The sequence below is a fragment of the Thalassophryne amazonica genome, chromosome 1 (genome assembly GCF_902500255.1).
Source record: "Thalassophryne amazonica chromosome 1, fThaAma1.1, whole genome shotgun sequence".
NCBI classification, from domain to species: domain Eukaryota; kingdom Metazoa; phylum Chordata; class Actinopteri; order Batrachoidiformes; family Batrachoididae; genus Thalassophryne; species Thalassophryne amazonica.
Window position 1 is genome coordinate 24,053,987 of NC_047103.1, and position 22,671 is coordinate 24,076,657.

The following is a 22,671-nucleotide window of genomic DNA, read 5'->3' on the forward strand; positions in this document are numbered from 1 at the left end:
GTGAGTTCTGTTCCCAGAGCGCCGTAGCCCAGGCGCGTGCTTTACCCCGAAGCAGAGCAATCACATAAGCTATTTTAACTAGCATCTGACGCGTACATGACGGGACGTTGTGCGAAGAACGAGCGAACACTGCTAAGAAAATCCGCGCAACGTCTCCACACAACCTCCGTATGGCTCAGGAGGGCTTATGTATGCTTCAGGGGATGGTGGGAGGGGTTGTTGAACCACCACTGGAACGTTTATATCCTGCACAGGGTCGGCAGGAGGACGAGCTGCAGCAGCGCCCTGAGCGCTCGCCGCCATCTGTGCGGAGAGAGCCTCCACCCTGCGGTTCAGGAGGATGTTTTGCTCAGTCATTGATCAACCGAGCCGTAAAGGCGGTGAGAATGTGCTGCAGCTCGCCAATCACGTCTCCTGCAGACGCCTGCGCTCCCTGCTCTCCCATTGGTCGTTCAACAGCCGGGTGACGCCCCTCGGAGTCCATGACCTTGGCCGAGATATCCTGTTGGGAAGTGTAGGAACACGGACCCACAACAGGGGGCGCAAATGAACGGACAATGGAGGAAGTCAAATAACAACACTTTACTGTTGTGAATAAGCACAACAAACACAACAGATTACAACATAGACAAAGAAGTCAATTCACAAAATGTGTCACGTGGGCAGGCTCGAAGATAAGAGACGTCTGTCCAAAGCAGAACCGGAACCACATGATTTCCTCCGCCACCGAACCCCGGGAATACTGGAGCCGCCAAGTCCCGAACTCCCAGGTGGCCACTGCCTCCGCGTGTCGGATCTGGTACTTGCTGGCGAGGAACAAAAACAGTTAAATGTGGGTGCGTTTGCACCCAGCAACCCGTATGGCGGGAAAACCACCTCCCACCTCTCGTCGGAAGAATGTCTGCTATTTAACGCACAAAAGTAACAAAGTGTTAATGTCAAAAAGACAACACAGTCGGCTGAGTACTGTACCTCCTAGGTAGAGCGATATCTCGGCAAAGAGGTGGAGATGTCGTCTTGCTGATATACCACTGCTGATCAGATGATTGGTGACAGCTGTCGTAGGCGATAAGTGACAGCTGTCACCCCGGCTGCTCCTGTGAGGCGGCAGCGCCCTCTGGTGCCTGGAGCCCGCACTCCAGACAGGGCGCCCTCTGGTGGTGGTGGGCCAGCAGTACCTCCTCTTCAGCGGCCCACACAGTCTCAGAGTGATGCTGAAAAACTAATTCATGCATTTATTTCCTCTAGGCTGGACTATTGTAATTCATTATTATCAGGTTGTCCTAAAAGTTCCCTATAAAAGCCTTCAGTTAATTCAAAATGCTGCAGCTAGAGTACTAACGGGGACTAGAAGGAGAGAGCATATCTCACCCATATTGGCCTCTCTTCATTGGCTTCCTGTTAATTCTAGAATAGAATTTAAAATTCTCCTTCTTACTTATAAGGTTTTGAATATCAGGTCCCATCTTATCTTAGGGACCTCGTAGTACCATATCACCCCAATAGAGCGCTTCGCTCTCAGACTGCAGGCTTACTTGTAGTTCCTAGGGTTTGTAAGAGTAGAATGGGAGGCAGAGCCTTCAGCTTTCAGGCTCCTCTCCTGTGGAACCAGCTCCCAATTCAGATCAGGGAGACAGACACCCTCTCTACTTTTAAGATTAGGCTTAAACTTTCCTTTTTGCTAAAGCTTATAGTTAGGGCTGGATCAGGTGACCCTGAACCATCCCTTAGTTATGCTGCTATAGACGTAGACTGCTGGGGGGTTCCCATGATGCACTGTTTCTTTCTCTTTTTGCTCTGTATGCACCACTCTGCATTTAATCATTAGTGATTGATCTCTGCTCCCCTCCACAGCATGTCTTTTTCCTGGTTCTCTCCCTCAGCCCCAACCAGTCCCAGCAGAAGACTGCCCTCCCTGAGCCTGGTTCTGCTGGAGGTTTCTTCCTGTTAAAGGGAGTTTTTCCTTCCCACTGTAGCCAAGTGCTTGCTCACAGGGGGTCGTTTTGACCGTTGGGGTTTTACATAATTATTGTATGGCCTTGCCTTACAATATAAAGCGCCTTGGGGCAACTGTTTGTTGTGATTTGGCGCTATATAAAAAAAATTGATTGATTGATACAATAATTTTTCAACTAATAAAGACATAAAGTGATTCCAAGTGTTAGTGGTATGTTTTCATGGTCAAGGAAGTCAATATAAAGGAAAGAAAAGTGTATGTAATCATAGTTTTGGTTGTAACATTGAATTGTTGAATAGATCACTGTGCCAAGGAGGGAATCTCTTTAGGTCACTGACCCTATGGCCTGGTTTAGAGAAGTGTTTCATAAATGTTAAAAAATTCATATATTGCAGTTTGAGTTGAATAATAAATTTAATTTTGTCTCTTATTTGTTTTTGTCTATAAGCACATGCAATATCAATATCAGTGCTCAGATGACAGTAGCTTCTGGGAAAGGTGCAAGTTGCAATAAACTGTGATGTCAAGCGCTAAGGATACATGCTATCCAGTCACAGCAGATGAAACTTTTTTTTTTTTTACTGCTGAGCAAACATCATTGTTAGCCTTTTTTAGGTTCAGTGATTCCATGGCGTGTAGATGTTATGGCGTCAGTGACCCATTGGCCTTGGCGGAGGTTTGCACTTTCCGAGTGCTTCTAGTTACACATAACCTAATGTCAATAGCATCTTAGAAATAATGTACTGAGAACAATGGTGATGTGTTCAATACTTATTTTACCCGCTGTATATCATACACATGATCACGATGCCTGAATGTGTGAAAGGGTCACCTGAAGTTAGCTATTTAAAGCTTTTGATAGGGCCCCAGTTTCCTACAAATAGAAGGTACACAAGATATTGGCCAGATATCCTTTGAGTACAACACATACATGTAGACATACTGTATAACCGACGCACAACAGATAATCCCACCATTCTGAATACATTAGATTAGCAGGTAAACTCAAGATATAATGAAGGAGATCAGTAAATTAATCATACAATGACAGGAGTTGCATTTTTAGCTTTTTCTTGAAGATGGAATGAGACATTGTTAGTCTTCTACACACAATACTAAAACTGGTCCATTTTAACCTTCATTTTTTAAATTCATCCCCCCCCCCATTAATTAGGTTTTTGTTCCTGGTGACATAGGTGTGCATAGGAAGGAAGACTGGAATGAGGTCACGCAGTTTATGGTTGAGTTTGTAGACAATCTGGTACATCATATAAGCATTCCAGAGGTAATTATACTCAGCAAGCCCGAGAAGTTGTAATGGTGGAAAAGTATTCTGGGAGGAGAATTAAAGTCAGACCATGATAAGGTGCTTATGACTTTCTTTTGAATGATTTCTAGCTTTTATATGTTACACCATATGATATTGCAGTAATGTAAATGAGGCTCAAATAATAAATAGTGTCAAATAATGTTTTATATAGCATGAGTGTGGAACAAAATGTGTCAGCTTTAAAAAAAAATGCAGCATATTTAAAGTGTTTTTTTTTTGTTAGATCATCAATGTGACATTTGAAATTAAGAAAGTCATCAATGAGGATCCCCAGGAACTTTGTAGGGCTTACTCTTATAATAATATTCTTTCCATTTTGGGGGTGATAAATGTGCTTAGTGTCTTTTTTTTTTCTTTTTTTTTAGAATGGAGTCCAATGTAGTTTGTAATTTTACAACGATTTACGCTCCAGTCCTCACCTATGATCATGAACTTTGGGTAATGACAAAGAATAAGACTGCGGATACAAGCTGTAAAAATGAGATTCCTCCGTTGGGTCTGTGACTTACATCCTGGAACAGAGTGAGAAGCGCAAACTACCAGGAAGGGACTCTGAGTAGAGCCGCTGCTTCTTGCATCAAAAGGAGCCAGCAGAGGTGTTTCGGCCATCCTGGCGTCTCCCTTGGGGAGGTCTTCCAGGCACGTCCAACTAGGAGGAGACCCTAGAGGAGACCCAGGACACACTGGTGGGATTATATTTTCCCTGTTGCTTTGGGAATGTCTCTGGATCCCCTGGGAAGATATACAGGACTGTTGTGCAATGAGCTGCTTGGTCTGCTGCCACTGCGACCATCGATAGCACAGAAAATGAATGAATAAACAAACAACTCGATCTGTTACTCTGTGCAAAAAAAGTGCTTCTAATGCGTGTAAATGTAGCAAAAGTGAGATTTGAACAAAATGTTTGTGTCGTTTTAGGATCCAAAGCCCAGCAGAACCCAGAGGGGCAGATCCAGTGGCCCAAGTTCTGCAAGGTGTGAACCAGAGCCTCTGCCAAATTCTTCATGTGCCATTTGGATTTGTTTGTTCAAAGACTAAAAAGAACTCAAAAAGTGTGAGATAAATGCATTGACTTTTGGTGTGACTTCTTTTTGACAAAAGCAAAATTTACATAGACCCTGGCTTCAGCAATACATGTGTTTCTTTTCAATCTTCTTTTGGTTGATTCTGTCGGGGGTTGCCACCACAGGTCATCTGTCTCCATCCTTCCCTGTTCATCTTTTGTCACACCAGCCACCTGCTGTCCTCTTTCACCACATTCAAAATCCTCCTTTTCTCCTCCTGCCTGGTCTCCATCCTCAGCATCCATCTCCTGATATACCATGTCCCTCCTCTGCACATGCCCAAATATCTTAGTGTTGCCTCTCTGTCTCTAAACCATTCTACCTTTATTGTCCCTCTAAATATAAATTCTTTATTTATTCTGTTTAATTTGTTTTTAAATTAAGGTATTTTATTGTTTGTCATTGCAATTTATGTTGTGGAAAACTTTGTGCTCACTCTCATTCATACACATGTATCCTGTCTTTCCCCTACTGATTTTCATTCCCCTTCTCTCCAGAGTCTGCCTCCACCTTCATTAAAACAAAATCACAAATTGTAAAACCATTTTCTTACAGCAAACTGCAAACGAGAAAGCCTTTCCTTTCTGGTTGTGGATCGAAGGAATTCTGGATCTCATCAAAAGACAGCTGCTTTGTCTGTGGAATGACGGGTCAGTTTTGTGCCACGACATGATTTGGTTCAGTAGCTGTGGTCTAAAGGTACCATCCACAAAATTGGCCACTGTGCCACCAGTGTGGATTGGAACCATTGTTAAGGACTTCTTGTATTCAGTTTCAATAGGGAACCACATTTGGTGCTTTTCCAAAGTTTTGGTTCTCTAACCCAGTGTTGCCCAAACCTGGTCCCCAGGACCAAAAGTACTGCAAATTTGTCAGTGATGTACTCAAACCCAGCCATCTTAGTCAGATGTATTCAGCCAATCACAAGCTGGCAGAACAATGGTACACACAGAGCAAGGAGGAATGGAAAATGGTAATACTTTGTGTCCAGAGGAACAGGATAAGGAAACATTGCTCTAACCACTTGTCTGAGGAAACAGTGCCTCAGCCAAAGATAGCATCATGGTTACATTAAAACTAATAACAACAAAATGAACAACATTAAGCCCCTAACAATATTAGAAATATTTAAATTATGGAACATATAGTCCTCACTCAGGGGAGGAGAAGTAACAGGAAGACAGAGGACAGGAAGGAGAGGAGCAGTAGTAGCCAGTAAACCAGTATTGAGCAGTATGTCTGGTATTTATATTTGCAAACTTTTTTTTTTAAACTCTCAATTTTGATACTCTGTGTGCTTCTTACCCTTTGTACTGCTATACAATCCTGCTGGAACCTCAATTTCCTTGAGGGAGTCTTCCCAAAGGGATCAATAAAGTTCTATCTAATCTAAATTAATATACGCTTGCTGATTTTAGATTCTGATGAAGAAACATTTAGCATTCTGTATATTTTTGCCAAAATTCAGTTCCAAATTAGGCTCACAAACCAGAGCGATGCCTGTTGAACATTTAGTGGAAACGTCATGTGTTTGGGTTCAGTATTTTGCTATTGGTTGATGAAGTGGAAAATGGGAGAGTCTTTATGCAGTGGGTCCAATAAATTCTAACGCAGGCTGGTTATTAAGACAGCACTTTGGTTTTAAGTCTGAAAAGTCTATTTTTTAGGCTCACATTTATGTCTTTAAACAATTAACTGGTTATCAAAACAGTTAAGACTTATTTTTCTGTGAATTATTTCACATCTTAGTTTGGATCTTTTAAACTTGGTTGCGTGTACCAGAGGGGTAAAATGGTTTTGGTTGGTTGTGTGCAGTTTCTTCCTGATAGGAAGCCCAGGGCGGATTTTTAAATGAGTCTGGATTTATTTGTGTGTAGGTCTATCATGGGTTTCATCAGTAAGGAGAGAGAAGGCTCTGCTGATTGACAAGTGTCCGGGAACCTTCCTGCTCAGGTTCAGTGAGAGCAGCAAAGAGGGCGCCATCACCTTTACCTGGATCGAACACGATGTGCACGGTGAGCATCCAGAAGACATTTCTAAATCCTCTACTATTCACTAATTTCTATCACTATGTGGTGATGTAATTGAGTCTTCGTTACGGAGTTAATGATTCACAATATACGATCGCGACTCAGTGATCACTTACATCATCAAGCCACATGAAGGTAAATACTCTCGAGTTATTGACAAAAATTTAATTTCTGTGTGTAATGCTAGTTTTTTTTTTTTTTTTTCTGTCCAAATTTCAAATTTTAATTTTCAGTTAAGATTTCTTTTTAATGACCACTCATGGTCCAGTTGCAGTACCTTCATGGCACCACAAAGGTACCATAGCCCACCTGCAGAACCACACTTTGTGAAAAGGTTTGAGTTATATTTGCTACTAGAGCTCCTGGTGAAATTCTATTGTACCTGCATTAATAATAAATGTACACCAGGTGGTGATATGGCTCCATTTCAAGAACCTTAAGTACAGGCTGCTGTGGGACATGATGACAACTGACCTGTTGCTTATAATAGTAGATGTGGCAGATCAGTGATTCCCAGAGTTTGGGTCGCGTTTATATAGAACCATAAAGATATATGCATCGAAGGTAGTAACAGCAGATTGATGGTTGAAATGCTGTTTTTTTTTCCACCCAGATAAGCCGGTCTACCACTCTGTGGAGCCGTACACCAAGAAGGAGTTGGGTGCCGTTTCACTGCCTGACATCATCCGCACCTACAAGATGATGGCTGCCGATAATATTCCAGAGAACCCGCTCCGCTTCCTCTACCCAGACATCCCGAAAGACAAAGCCTTCGGAAAATACTACACCAAACCGTCAGAGAGTACGTGGGAAAGATCTACTAGGCATCAGACTCTAATCGCTCAGTTTGGTTCTTCAGACAGGAAAGTTGATGCATCTCTGTTGGACGTTTACAGCTTCAGAGCCCATGGACACGGAGAACCTTGAGAAATACGGCTACATGAAGACGGAGCTCATATCAGTCTCAGAAGTGTAAGTACAGAATCATCGTTCGGCACAAAAACAGAGCCAGTGAGAGAACGAAGACTGCTTCAGATCTTTTGGCTGTTTTTTCATTGTTTCAGAAGACTTACAAAAAAATAAATAATCATCTGACCTCCAAATTTTCAGGTGGTTCATGTTTCAAATTACTGTATGTGGGTTAGAACAGTGGTGGGCACAGTTCCGATAATCCAATAATAGATAATTATCGAAGATAATGTTTTCATTATCGGATTATCTTTTTAGATACCATTATCGGACTAATTATCTTCTGATACATTTTTGTCCGACAACGTTTAGATCGATAACATAGTAAACAAAGATGAACAGTGACAAACACTTAAAATTTAAAATCAGTTGAGCACCTACCTGTTAAAAGTTTCTTAACAGATGCATAATTCTACCCTCTGCAAACAGAGGAGAACTACTTCCATAAGAAACCACTCTATCCTCTGCAAGCAAAAGAGAACTGGTCTCACAAAAAAAAAAAAAAAATCATTTCCTTTAACACCATACTGATATGCTGGCAATATCACCCAAGTCACCCAGAGGCATACATTTTTAACTTATGGTTCAAATTTTAACCAAACTATTTATTTAAAATTACTGGCATGTCTGACGTTTTATAAAGTGAAAATATCAGCTATATGTTTTAGTTTTAAAGTAATGTGCTAATTTTAAGGTTTTAGTGCCCAGCAGTGCATTATGGGTAGGATAGTGTAATCTCAGTATGTTCACGACAGGACAAATTTCAGACACTCTGTTCAGGCTCTACGGACAGCAGCATTAAACTCTAGTGCCTAAAACTCTCATGAATATATTCTCTGGGTTTATAGACGTTATTGTATTTGCGTTTGTTAAATTCCACCCATCTTAAATGTATCAGACACGGATTAGCTGGGATTTTGTTTGGCAAGTTTTTCAAGCCTCTACTGCCATCTACTGGCCAGTAGTGTTCATGGCAGTATTCGCCCTAAGTACTAAGCGTCTGGGCACCAGTAGATGGCAGTGTTCTATTTATTTTGACCCCGGTTATATAGATGGTTGTCAAATCAACTTTTTGGCTTTGCAAATGGCTTTAATTTTTTTTACAAATTAAGTTTATAAACAAAACACAACAGCAAAAAAAATTCTCGCACGAATGAAAATCATCTGAAAACGGGCCAAAACTCGCAGTGTAAAGCCAACATTTATGTGTCAAGCAAAATTGAGTGCACGTTTTACAACATCAAACGTGCGCACGGCACTAATAAAATGACTGCACATTCTCTCCACATGCAAAACATTTTGCAATGACACTTCCAGGGCTCCATAAAAATGCCTGTTTTTACAAATAAAAATGGAATATTTTACAAAAGCACATTTATCTGTAAACACCAACACACACACATTAACATGTTGGTTTACATAATGAATGACTGAACCAATCATTGTTTAGCAGAGGCACTTTTACCCAGAATCCTTTGCGATCTGTCTGTTTGTTACAAAACCTCAGAATTAGTGCATTATTCAACATTAAAAGATGTATGTTATATTTTAACTTTGTACAAATGACAGAATTGACGTTAATGGAGTTATTCACCTGACATCGGAGTGAATGTGAGGTATAACTGTAAAGCGCTTTGAGCATCTGATGCAGATGGAAAAGCGCTATATAAATAGAGTCCATTTTTACCATTTATTCTATCAGTAATGTTATTTATAAATCAAAACCATAAGTCAGCATGACTTTATTTTGGGCTTTATGGCTGCTCTCAGGGTGCCTCTGTGCTGGAATCTGTGTAGTAAACAAAAGCTGCCAGCAGGGGCAGGACGTTCAAAGACAAAAGTGTGGCCTCATTGTTTGGGTCTGTTGTCACTTTTAATATTACTAGAAGCTGTTGTGGTGTTAAAACTCAAATTCAGTTTATTAGTGGTTGCAAATGTACCAGAGGCAATATTGGAATTCATCGGTTATCTGTAACTTCCGATACATTTTTGGGTGGTTTATCGTTTTATCTTTATCAAAGATAACTTTTCAGTTATCTGATTATCTGTTATCAAAGTTAATTTTTTGGTTATCTGTGCCCACCACTCAGTTAGAACTGATGTCTTAAACATTAACACAACTGAAATAAACAGGAATAAACATATTTATACTTGCTCCATCTCAAAAGTGACATTTTTTTCTAGGTTAAAGTCTTCAAACTGATTTAAATGTATTCACAGCATCTAAGCAGATGTGAAACAACAATAAAATATGTAGAAATATGTAGAAATGGATTTAATGTTGATTAAATCCATTAATTTCTTACACAGTTGGCTCTATATTTGGATATTGACATGTTTTTGAAATTTGCATTTGTGCGCCACCACAGTGGAGTTGAAATGAAATAATATAGAGGTAGGCTGATGATCTGTGACCGTAAAATCCAGCATTAACGTCCGCAAATCATCAAACACAAGGAGGATTATTCCCATTCTAATCCAATTCCATTGTTTGCACGGTTTATTTTTCTGTAAGTAATTCGACTTGGATCTGTGTTTTCGGCGAAGCTTACCGTAGCAACATAGTCTTCATGCCAAACTGGAAATTCTGTGAGCAGACCCACAGATTTCTCCATCTCATCAACAGAATCCACATCAATACGTTCATATGGCATCTTAAATTCACCCATTTCGGCATCCAGTTTCTCTCGCTCTCAGCTGACAGTGCCATTATTGGCATCTGTGTAGCAACGTGCGTGGTCAGGGCACAGAGTAATACATCAGATTTGAAACATTCGAGTATTTTGCCACCGTCAACGCGATATTTTTATGGTCTGAATTCTCACGATTAACCAATCAGATTTGCATAACAAATGTAATTGTATTAGAATTATCTATTAATTCAGTGGGTTGAATAAGAGTATTCTTGCATAACCATTGTAGTACGTTTAACCTCCATTTAGAGGCCATCAGTAATTGGACATAGTAAATACAAGTACTATTGCTCAAGAAACAATGTCCAAACATTCAGTATCTTGAAAATGTTCATGTAGCCATTCATTCCTTGACCAGTGTAAAGAAGACTGGCACCAAAAAGTGATTTGTATTAAAAACAGTTGTGTAGTTTGTCCAATTAATTATGGCCCCTGAGATGGAGGAACTATGTATACAGATGTCCATCATTCCTAAATTAGTAAATGATATTTTTGTTATACCTTCTTAAGTTAAAGCTAAATGTAGACACATCATGATTGGGTCACTTCAGCTCCACTGTGGTGGTGTCTGTCCTTACCACTTAACGTTAACGTCATTAGTGTTTGCTTTCCTTCTGAGTCTGGGATGATCTTTTAACGTACCGGTTGCCGTGTCCTCTTGGTCCAGCCATCCGTCCAGAATGCAGGACAACATGATGCCGATGTCTCCCGATGTCTACAGGGCTTTGGAGCAGCACGTCAGTCCACGAGACATCGACGCTGTGGTGAGTCCTGTTGCGTACCAGTTCAGTGTTCCATTACTTGTCTGGTCATAACGATTACAAAAAGGTACAGTTTGGACTATCTGTGATGGAATGTTCTGGAGTTATGGGGTAAAAACAGCAAAAATTGTGACAAAGGTCAATTTCAGTTTGTACAGGGGTCAAAAGTTACTAAGTTCCTAAAATTCAGTAAAAAAAAAAAAATGATGCAAATTATTGTTTGGATTAATAGGGTTCTAATAAGGAATAGTTTGGACCATCTGTCATGTTTAGTTATCATGTTACAGGGTAATATATGTCACATGTCATAGAATCCAATAGATGTTGACCTTGTTTGACCTTTACCTTGGAGACCAAACATTCAACACAGTCAAAACTATTCCATTATTAATCCTTTTATTTCAACCAATAATTTGCATCATTCTGTACTGAAATTGGAGCAACTTTAACTTTTGACCCCTGTACAAACTGAAACTGACCTTTGTCACCAATTTTTGCTGAGACCACCCGAGATTGCTGTCATACATTTTTGTGTAGGCCATGATACACTGAGGCTGAATTCTAAGTGTTGTTTATTCCCTTAAGTGGTACCGAAAACCTGCTTGGCCCATGGACTAAAATGTTTTCACCTCGCTCTTCTCTTTCTGCCTTCAGACAAACAATCTGCTTGATTTGGACATTTTGACATTCAGGTAGCTGCAGATTGATCCTGTTGCTCTGCTACTTTAAAAGAAACAAAATCCAGTATTCTCCCCTGTTTTCTTTTAATCTGTTATTGTAATTATTCACTTGATAATTGGTTTGACAACATGCTAATTTGTGCAGTTTCTGTGATACAAACATGGGAAAAGCACAAAATGTCATGGATTTTTGTGTTTTATGTTTGTGAAATGTTTCACTGCAATGTTCTTCCACATTAGCGGACAAAAAACAGTTTTTACTTAAGTGAAACTAATGAGGCGATGGATGGAAGGTGGCCTGCACCCCAGGATGCCGGACTTTGTAATGCACTCTTTTTTTTCTGTTTCTTGTTTCTACAACTTGGTAAAACTTTGTACAGATATTGTTAGAATGGCATAAGCAGTGGGTCACTCATCTGTTTGGTCTGCTTGAGGTTTCTCCTCAGCATCATCAGAGGTTTTTTTCCTTACCACTGTCACCTGTGTGCTTGCTCGGTTGGTAAAGTTAGACCTTGTGTTAAGTGCCTTGAGGCAGCTTGGTTGTGATTCGGAGCTGTATAAATAAAAATAAATTGAACAAACGCAATGTCAGTGTTGCATATCACACATGCAGGAACTATCTTTGATGCTAATGCTAGCATTTCAACTCTACACAGAACTAACATCAAGATCACTGGTGTTAGTAATGCAAACAGCATAGCCTGCTGTTAGCAAAAGCAGCAATGGCCACCGGGATCCTGCAGTTAATTCTAGACCACTATATACATTATTATAGCAGCCAACAACTATTTTCTATTCAAAGATTTAGTAGCTTATTGGCATCTATGCGCAGAGAACAAAGCAACACCCTTCTGTGCTATGAGCTTTTCTTTCCCTCATTCATACTCTTGGCCTGTGCACATTTAAAAGGGAGCTCTTGTAATTTTTTTGTATAATATTATTCTAAGTGTTAAATAAAACATTTTTTGCAGTTATTTTCAAAATGTGCATTTTCTATTAATAACCACTGCACTAAACAAATTCCCTAAAAATAAAACCCCTGGAGGCGCTGCATTAACACCAGAAATGTGACATCAGCATTGGTGGGCACAGCTAACTGAAACGTTAGCTTCAATAATCGCTAATCCACTAACTGAAACGTTAACTTTTACGACGTTACACAGATAAACCACTAAAAAAAATTTAGCAGAAGTTACAGCTAACCACTAACTTTTAGTATTGACTCAGTATTGACTCAATGAATTTGAAACACTGATCAGGCTCTACGGACAACAGCATTAAACTCTAGTGCCTAAAATACCAGAGAGACAGCCTGTGATTCTCGCATGTTTACATAAAAAATGCAGTAACAACGTCTATAAACCCAGAGAATATATTTATAGAGTTTTAGGCACAATATAAAATAGTTTTATGTTGTTAATGGGTTTCTGTGTGCAGCGGTTAAAGTGCAGCGTGATCAGAGCATCTCAATGCAGTTCTGAGATCTTGCAGCGTGGCGACCTCTGAGGTTTTGCAGGATTTGAACCGTCAATACGGCGAATAGCCAACATTTATGTGTCAAGACAATATTGAATGCACGTTTTAAATAATAAAACGTGCACAATATAATAAAATGTGCGCACATCATAAAATGTGCACACAATATAATAAAATGAGCGCACATTCTCTCCACATGCAAAACATTTTGCAATGACACTTCCAGAGCTCTGTAAAAATGCCTGTTTTTACAAAAAAAAAAAAGTGGAATATTTTACAAATCCACATTTATCTGTAAACACCAACACACGACACGTCACATTAACTTGTTGGTTTACATAATGAATGACTCGACCAATCTGTCTAGCAGAAGAGGCACATTTTACCCAGAATCCTTTGCGATCTGTGTGTTTTTTAGAAAACTTCAGAATTAGTGTATTATTCAACATTAAAAGATACATGTTATATTTTAACTTTGTACAAATGACAGAATTGACATTAATGGAGTTATTCTATCAGTATTCATTTTATTTATACACCAAACCATAAGTCAGCACTGCTTTATTTTCCAAGACCTCCGCCTGACCGGAGCGTTGCGAATGAGTAGAGAGCTGGGCTTTGCGGCTGCTCTCAGCTTGCGTTTGTGCTGGAAGCCATGTGGTAGAGCTTCCAGCAGGGAGCAAGATGTTCAAAGACAGAAGTGCGGGCTCATTGTTTGGGTGTTGTTGCTTTTGATACTACCAGAAGCAATCGTGGTGTTAAAACTCAAATTTAGTTTGTTATTAGTTGCAAATGTACCAGAAACAATACTGGAATTTATCGGTTATCAGTTATCTGTACCTTCCGATACATTTTTGGGTGGTTTATCATTTTATCTTTATCAAAGATAACTTTTCAGTTATCCGATTATCTGTTATGAAGTAAATTTTTTTTGGTTATCTGTGCCCACCACAGGTCGTACGGGACATTCAGAGATGCATTTCCAGCCTGGTGAGACAGTGTTAGAGCAAGTACCTACATTTGGGTGCAGATAGGTTATGATACCACTGGGCAATATTGCCTTGTGCATACTTTTGATCAGAAATGTTTTTGGGGGGAAACAGGCAAAAAACAAAACAAAAAAATAAAATCTGTCATATGGGACACAGACAATTGGTAAAATTCTTTCCATTAAATTCAACACAAAAAGTCTGAGTTGAATGGAGACAGATTAATGTAACCATGCTGAATATGTTCCCTAGAGTCTGAAAAGAAGCCAAATGAAACCTTTTCTCATATAAGACTATTTTTTATTAAATGCAGAGACTACAAAAGTACAGGGCAGTGTGTCGTACAGGACATCGTAAATATGTTGTACGGGATGCTCTGAAAAATGATACGGTTTATGCTAAAACGATTCTATAATCTGTCATTTCAGTTAAGGTTGTTGCAGCATATGCTGTAGAATATCTAAATAACTGTTTTTGTGCTTGATAAATTATCTTATTCGTATTTGAACATAACCTTTCCTACAAGTTTGTCAACGAGCAATTTGGAATGTTAGTACTGTAGGCTAACATTAATACTGGCTAAAGAAAAGCATGTTACATGAAAACCATATAATAACAATGCCAACCATTCTGAATCATTTCTTTTGTTCCCAGATGAATGTGGAGTTTGAAGATGATGATTTGGACCCAAATTGCTGATTTCCAACACTTCAGGTCTTCATTTGCAGTTTACACTGATGCTGCTTTGAATCAGTTGTATGACAACTGTTCACATTTGTGGATAAACTGTTAATACTATTAAATGTCACTTCAGGTACAAATGTGAAATTTAATCATTGTTGGGATGAGAGGATTCTGACAATGTAACTTTATAAGATCCAAAATGCTGTGACGAACCACTTATTTTACTGCATTTAGTGAAGAACTAAAGCCGCTTTCACACCAGGCCTGCTTCGATTTGCGTATGCTGTGTATCTAATAACGGAGGAATGTCTGCATCAGTTGCACCCTTGAGGAGGTGAGAGCACAGAGGAGCTCAGCTGCAGCCAGACTATAAAATGAGCAGGTGTGCGCTCTGGTTTCTGTTCTAGTTTATATTTCTTCTTGTGCAGCGCTGCAGGCGTGCGCTCAGATTTCTGTTCTACCTGTGACCGCGGAGCTGCAGTCGGTGTACGTGAGTGGACGTGGAGATGTCCTCCATGAGAGTTATACTGGATGTGGACATGTCCTGTCGTTGGCAATCAGTCTGTGAGCAGGACTTAATGGACTTTATTTAACATAATCGTGAGAGAACTTGAGGTGAGCGCGAGGAGCTGCGGCCAGGCTGCAATGAGCATTTTTCTTTTAATTGTTCACATGTACTTTTGAGCGGTGTAGTTTTACTGAATTATGTACACGATATAAAAAGTTCGACAATAATCCTACATGATTTATAGCTCGGCAACAATGGAGCACAGCAGGAATCATAAATTGGCATTGGGTAGCATTATATTGTATGGGTGTATTATACTACAAAATGTAATTTTTTATGCTTTTTGTCACGTTAATAAGAGACTGCATGCATGATACCTGAAAACTTGCTAAAACATTTATAACAAATAATCCGTGTCTGTTACATTTAATCTGCGTGGAATTTATAAACGCAAACCGAATTTCAGAATATTATATATAGTCTGGAACAAAGAGGACAAACAGTGTTGTAAAGAACAATAATCAAGACGTTAAAGAGCAAACTTCACGTTCCACCAGAACATGATCAGAAGCGAGCGGAGCTCACAGCAGCTCCCATTGAAAATAACGGAGAGACAGTCTGTGATTCTTGCATGTTTACATAAAACAAACACAATAACATCTAAAAACCCAGAGAATATTTCATGACAGTTTTAGGCACAATATAAAAATAGTATTATGTTGCGATGTTAATGGTGCTGTCCGTGTGCAGTGGTTAAAGTGCAGCCTGATCAGAGCGTCTTAATGCAGTTCTCAATGTTACTGAGATCTCGCAGCTCGGCGACCTCTTCGAAATTTTACGGGATTTGAAACGTCAATAGGGCGAATTTGCGCTTTTTGTGGCTGTAATTTTTTGTGTTGAACATTCAACCATATTTGCACTTATGGTGTCACACCCACCATTGTTCCTTTTGGCGTGTTCGTTATGAGAAGCCTTCAAATTATTCATTCGCGATCCACCTGAACAGTGGTGACTTGAACAGAAGCCATCAGCCGGAACAACAACCAAAGTAAAAAGTTAGTATGAGATCACTCAACCAGGATCAAACTTTAGAACTCTTTGGCTACAAATAAGGTATGCTTACAAAGGTTTAGTCATCACAACGTAACTGCTGCAACTAGTATCAACATTGACATGCAGTTAGCCTGTGTAGTTGACAGACGGTCCTCACTGGAAAACATCGATTTCTCCAGAAACAGTCGGAACATTATGTAGTGTGGCTAATACCCATATGTGAGCAAAATCTTATGAAGGCATTTTTCTCTTCTTTTCAGAATCTAAAGTTCTTCCTGTCGCCTCCACCAGCAAAATGGTCTCAGCTATCCGAGGTTCTCAGCTGGCAGTTCTCCTCCGTCACCAAGCGAGGCCTGAACCAGGAGCAGCTCAACATGCTAGCAGACAAACTACTCGGTCAGAACCAAACACCACAGTAATCCACCATCAGGCTCCAAAATAAAACTAGAGCCATGGAGCACACACCTCTGTCAACAGCCAGTAAAAAACAAAAAGGGCTACGCTGGGTGCATGCTAGTGTTTGCATTTCAGGCTATGATACGTGCATGCTAGCATGCTAATATTGACGTGTTTCAAGATATGCCTCCAAATGTAACAAACCTTGCTGATATATTTGACTATTTATGTCAATTTGCCAGGTTTGTCTACAAATCTAATATGCTGCACAACATTCTATTTCAGAATGTCTACATTTATTGAACAAAAGGAGAAAGTTTCTGTGTAGGCTCTCAGTTGTCCAGGTGGTTTCCATAGTAGAGAAGCTTGAATCTTCGACTGGACTGGGTTGCTTGACGCGAGGACGTTTCGCTTCAAATCACAAACGTCCTCGCGTCAAGCAACCCAGTCCAGTCGAAGATTCAAGCTTCTCTACAAAAGGAGAAATGTACTGCATCGTTCTCAGAAACGGTGAATTGATGACGATAAATAAGTAATTGATAATCTGTTTTAAAAAACAATAATATGTTTGTCCTTCCTGGTACGCTTTGCTGGTAACAACAAAATTTGATGCATCAGGCATGATAATGTGCAATAAGTCACATAAGTCATATGTAGAAAATATTGGGATTCCATCATCTCTGATGCTATGCTGTTATGACGTCTGGCGTAAGACGCTGCACAGGACCATTGCAGAGCTGCCAAAAATCCCACATTTGGCAGGATTTATCACAGTGTCCCGCGTCCCGCAAGAGTGGTGTGGGACGCTCGTTAGTCCCGCAGTTGTGTCCACGCATGCCCCCAGACCCCCCTAGTTACACTCCGCGCCGTTGCCGCTCGCAGCTACGCCTACGTGTCCCGCATTGTGGCATCAAATGTTGGCAGGTGTGCCATCGTGATGAAGGAGCTGAGGGGGAATGCAAGGCTCTCAGTGTACCAATCAATTAGTTTTCACACATTAGCAACTAAATACAGTATATATATATATATATATATAGCAGGTAAAATAGGTATCAAACATATCAATTTTTCTCAATACATATTTCTGAAGATGCTATTGACATGACATTTTCACCAGAGGTTGGTAGCAACCCAATAATCCACACATACAAATAAACCAAAACAAATATGTACAGATTTTGGTGTAGTAAAGTGGAATGACACAAAAAACACATTGAACACACACTGAAATTTATTTAATACTTCGTACAAAACCCTTTGTCGGTAATGACAGCTTCAAGATGCTTCCTGTATGGAAAACTAATTACATGCATTGCTCAGGTGTGATTTTGGCCCATTCTTCCATACAGAATGTCTCCAAATCTTGACAATTCCTTGGACATCTTCTATGAACTCTGACTTTCAGTTCTTCCATAGATTTTCTATTGGATTCAAGTCGGGTGATTGGCTGGGCCATTCTAGCAGCTTTATTTTCATTCTTTGAAACCAACTGAGAGTTTCCTTTGCTGTGTGTTTGGGATCAACATTTTGCTGAAATGTCCACCTTAGTTTCATCTTCATCGTCCTGGTAGATGGTAGAAAATATTTATCAAGAATGTCTCGGTACATTTTTCCATTCATCCCTCTTTCAATTCTATGAAGTTTGCCAGTGCCAGATGCTGTAAAATAGCCCCACACCATGATCTTCCCACCTCCGAACTTCTCTATTGGTGTGGTGTTTTTGGGGTGATGTGCAGTGCCATTTATCCTCCAAACATGGTGTGTATTATGGCATCCAAAGAGTTAAATTTTGGTCTCATCTGACCAGGCTATATTCTTCCAGTATTTCACAGGCTTGTGTAAATGTTGTCCAGCAAACTTTAAATGAACTTCAACATGCTTTTTCTTCAGTAATGGAGTCTTGTGTGGTAACCATGTGTACAGGCCATGGCGGTTGAGTGCATTACTTATTGTTTCTTTTGAAACAATTGTATCTGGTAATTCCAGGTGTTTCTGACACTTCACAAGCGGCCCTTGGCTCTTCAACAATTCTACTGATAATTATTTTCCCTCCTTTGTCAGACATCTTGCGAGGGTCACCTGGTTGTAGCCAGTTTATGGCAAAATGATGTTCTTTCCACTTCCGAATTATGGCCCCAACAATCCTCACTGTAACATACACAAGTTTAGAAATCTTTCTGTAACCAGTGCCATCAGTATGTTTTGCAACAATAATTATGAAGCTCTTCAGAGAGCTCTTTGCTTTTACCCATCATGAGATGTTTTTTTTTCTGTGACACCTTGGTGATGAGACAGCTTTTTATAGGCCATTCGTTGGGATGGAACCTGCTAATATTAATTTGCACTGACAAGGGGCAGGATTGGTTTCTAATTACTGATAGATTTCAGCAGGTGTCTTGGCTTTCCATGCCTTTTTGCATCTCCCTTTTTTCAGGTGTTCAATACTTTATCCCTCTGTCATTACACACTGTTACCTCTGCCAAGGAGGTTACGTTTTCGGTCGCGTTTGTTTGTTTGTTTGTCTGTCTGCCTGCCTGTCAGCAGGATAACTCAAAAATGTTTTGAACGTATTTTGATGAAATTTTGTGACAAGAGGAACAAGGAACAAGTGATTAAATTTCAGTGGTGATCCGGATCCCGATGCTAACGCGTTAGCATGTCTATGGCATTTTCAATGTTAAAAGTTAGCATTAAGCAGTTGCAGCTGTCATCACGTTTGGGTGCATTTGTTTTCAAATTGTAATATTTCTTAAATTTATTACCTCCGCCAAGGAGGTTATGTTTTCAGTTGCATTTGTTTGTTTTTGTCTGTCTGTTTGTCAGCAGGATAACGCAGAAAACTTTGAACGGATTTTGATGAAATTTTGTGGAGTGGTTGGAAATGACAAGAGGAACAAGTGATTAAATTTTAGTGGTGATCCGGATCCAGGAATTTTTTAAAGGATTCTTCACCATTGCGGGATGGGGGAATTTTGACGTTCTAGTTTCTAACTCCACAAAAACAAGGCAGAAAGGCTTGAAAAAAATTAGGGTGTAACATAGTCAAATGCTCTATCAAACAACAAAGTTTGGTGATGATCGGATCCGGATTCCGGATCTGGTGAGCCAGAATATGCAAAAATATAGGGAAAATAGAAAATGTGTCAGTGTGAGGTGACAAATGAAGCTAGAGATGCACAACTAACAAATTGTAGCTGAATCTGTACTGATTCAGTAAGGTGTCATCAGATTTAATGTAGCTTCAAATGTTATGAAGCTAGATCCAGAAGAAAACCACCATTAACGAAAAATCGTTTTATACATCCCCGTAGAGACGGTGTCTGCTCCCAGACCACCAATAACCAGCAAAAATCTATTTAAGCATAAAAATTCAAAAAGAAAAAATAATATGGCACCTTCAACTGCACCACAGACTAAAACAGTTAAATGTGGTCTATTAAACATTCTCTCTCTTCTAAGTCCCTGTTGGTAAATGATTAATAATTGATCAACATATTGATTTATTCTGCCTTACAGAAACCTGGTTACAGCAGGATGAATATGTGTTTAAATGTCAACACCCCCGAGTCACACTAACTGTCAGAATGCTCGTAGCACGGGCCGGGCGGATTAGCAGCAATCTTCCATTCCAGCTTATTAATTAATCAAAAACCCAGACAGAGCTTTAATTCATTTGAAAGCTTGACTCTTAGTCTTGTCCATCCAAATTGGAAGTCCCAAAACCAGTTTTTATTTGTTATTATCTATCGTCCACCTGGTCGTTACTGTGAGTTTCTCTGTGAATTTTCAGACCTTTTGTCTGACTTAGTGCTTAGCTCAGATAAGATAATTATAGTGGGCGATTTTAACATCCACACAGATGCTGAGAATGACAGCCTCAACACTGCATTTAATCTATTATTAGACTCTATTGGCTTTGCTCAAAATGTAAATGAGTCCACCCACCACTTTAATCATATCTTAGATCTTGTTCTGACTTATGGTATGGAAATAGAACACTTAACAGTATTCCCTGAAAACTCCCTTCTGTCTGATCATTTCTTAATAACATTTACATTTACTCTGATGGACTACCCAGCAGTGGGGAATAAGTTTCATTACACTAGAAGTCTTTCAGAAAGCGCTGTAACTAGGTTTAAGGATATGATTCCTTCTTTATGTTCTCTAATGCCATATACCAACACAGTGCAGAGTAGCTACCTAAACTCTGTAAGTGAGATAGAGTATCTCGTCAATAGTTTTACATCCTCATTGAAGACAACTTTGGATGCTGTAGCTCCTCTGAAAAAGAGAGCTTTAAATCAGAAATGCCTGACTCCGTGGTATAACTCACAAACTCGTAGCTTAAAGCAGATAACCCGTAAGTTGGAGAGGAAATGGCGTCTCACTAATTTAGAAGATCTTCACTTAGCCTGGAAAAAAGAGTCTGTTGCTCTATAAAAAAAGCCCTCCGTAAAGCTAGGACTCTTTCTACTCATCACTAATTGAAGAAATAAGAACAACCCCAGGTTTCTTTTCAGCAACTGTAGCCAGGCTGACAAAGAGTCAGAGCTCTATTGAGCTGAGTATTCCATTAACTTTAATTAGTAATGACTTCATGACTTTCTTTGCTACAAAATTTAACTATTAGAGAAAAAAATTACTCATAACCATCCCAAAGACGTATCGTTATCTTTGGCTGCTTTCAGTGGTGCCGGGTATTTGGTTAGACTCTTTCTCTCCGATTGTTCTGTCTGAGTTATTTTCATTAGTTACTTCATCCAAACCATCAACATGTCTATTAGACCCCATTCCTACCAGGCTGCTCAAGGAAGCCCTACCATTATTTAATGCTTCGATCTAAATATGATCAATCTATCTTTGTTAGTTTAGCTATGTACCACAGGCTTTTAAGGTGGCAGTAATTAAACCATTACTTAAAAGCCATCACTTGACCCAGCTATCTTAGCTAATTATAGGCCAATCTCCAACCTTCCTTTTCTCTCAGAAATTCTTGAAAGGGTAGTTGTAAAACAGCTAACTGATCATCTGCAGAGGAATGGTCTATTTGAAGAGTTTCAGTCAGGTTTAGAATTCATCATAGTACAGAAACAGCATTAGTGAAGGTTACAAATGATCTTCTTATGGCCTCGGACAGTGGACTCATCTCTGTGCTTGTTCTGTTAGACCTCAGTGCTGCTTTTGATACTGTTGACCATAAAATTTTATTACAGAGATTAGGCATGCCATAAGTATTAAAGGCACTGCGCTGCGGTGGTTTGAATCATATTTGTCTAATAGATTACAATTGTTCATGTAAATGGGGAATCTTCTTCACAGACTAAAGTTATTTATGGAGTTCCACAAGGTTCTGTGCTAGGGACCAATTTTATTCACTTTATACATGCTTTCCCTTAGGCAGTATTATTAGACGGTATTGCTTAAATTTTCATTGTTACGCAGATGATACCCAGCTTTATCTATCCATGAAGCCAGAGGACACACACCAATTAGCTAAACTGCAGGATTGTCTTAACAGACATAAAGACATGGATGACCTCTAATTTCCTGCTTTTAAACTCAGATAAAACTGAAGTTATTGTACTTGGCCCCACAAATCTTAGAAACATGGTGTCTAACCAGATCCTTACTCTGGATGGCATTACCCTGACCTCTAGTAATACTGTGAGAAATCTTGGAGTCATTTTTGATCAGGATATGTCATTCAAAGCGCATATTAAACAAATATGTAGGACTGCTTTTTGCATTTACGTAATTATCTCTAAAATTAGAAAGGTCTTGTCTCTGTTGGGAAAGTGTAGGAACACGGACCCACAACAGGGGGCGCAAATGAACGGACAATGGAGGAAGTCAAATAACAACACTTTACTGTTGTGAATAAGCACAACAAACACAACAGATTACAACAATAGACAAGAAGTCAATTCACAAAATGTGTCACGTGGGCAGGCTCGAAGATAAGAGACGTCTGTCCAAAGCAGAACCGGAACCAACACGATTTCCTCCGCCACCGAACCCCGGGAATACTGGAGCCGCCAAGTCCCGAACTCCCAGGTGGCCACTGCCTCCGCGTGTCGGATC

At 39.7% G+C, this 22,671-nt stretch overlaps 1 protein-coding gene across 1 annotated transcript in view; it reads left to right on the plus strand.

Moving 5' to 3' along the window:
* Nucleotides 1-22,671, plus strand: part of LOC117507440 (signal transducer and activator of transcription 1-alpha/beta-like) — an 89,267-nt gene that overhangs the window by 54,919 nt on the left and 11,677 nt on the right. Inside the window, 2 exon segments of the mRNA XM_034167314.1 lie at nucleotides 4,206-4,261; nucleotides 4,907-5,001. Of these exon segments, the coding sequence (XP_034023205.1) occupies nucleotides 4,206-4,261; nucleotides 4,907-5,001 (151 nt within the window).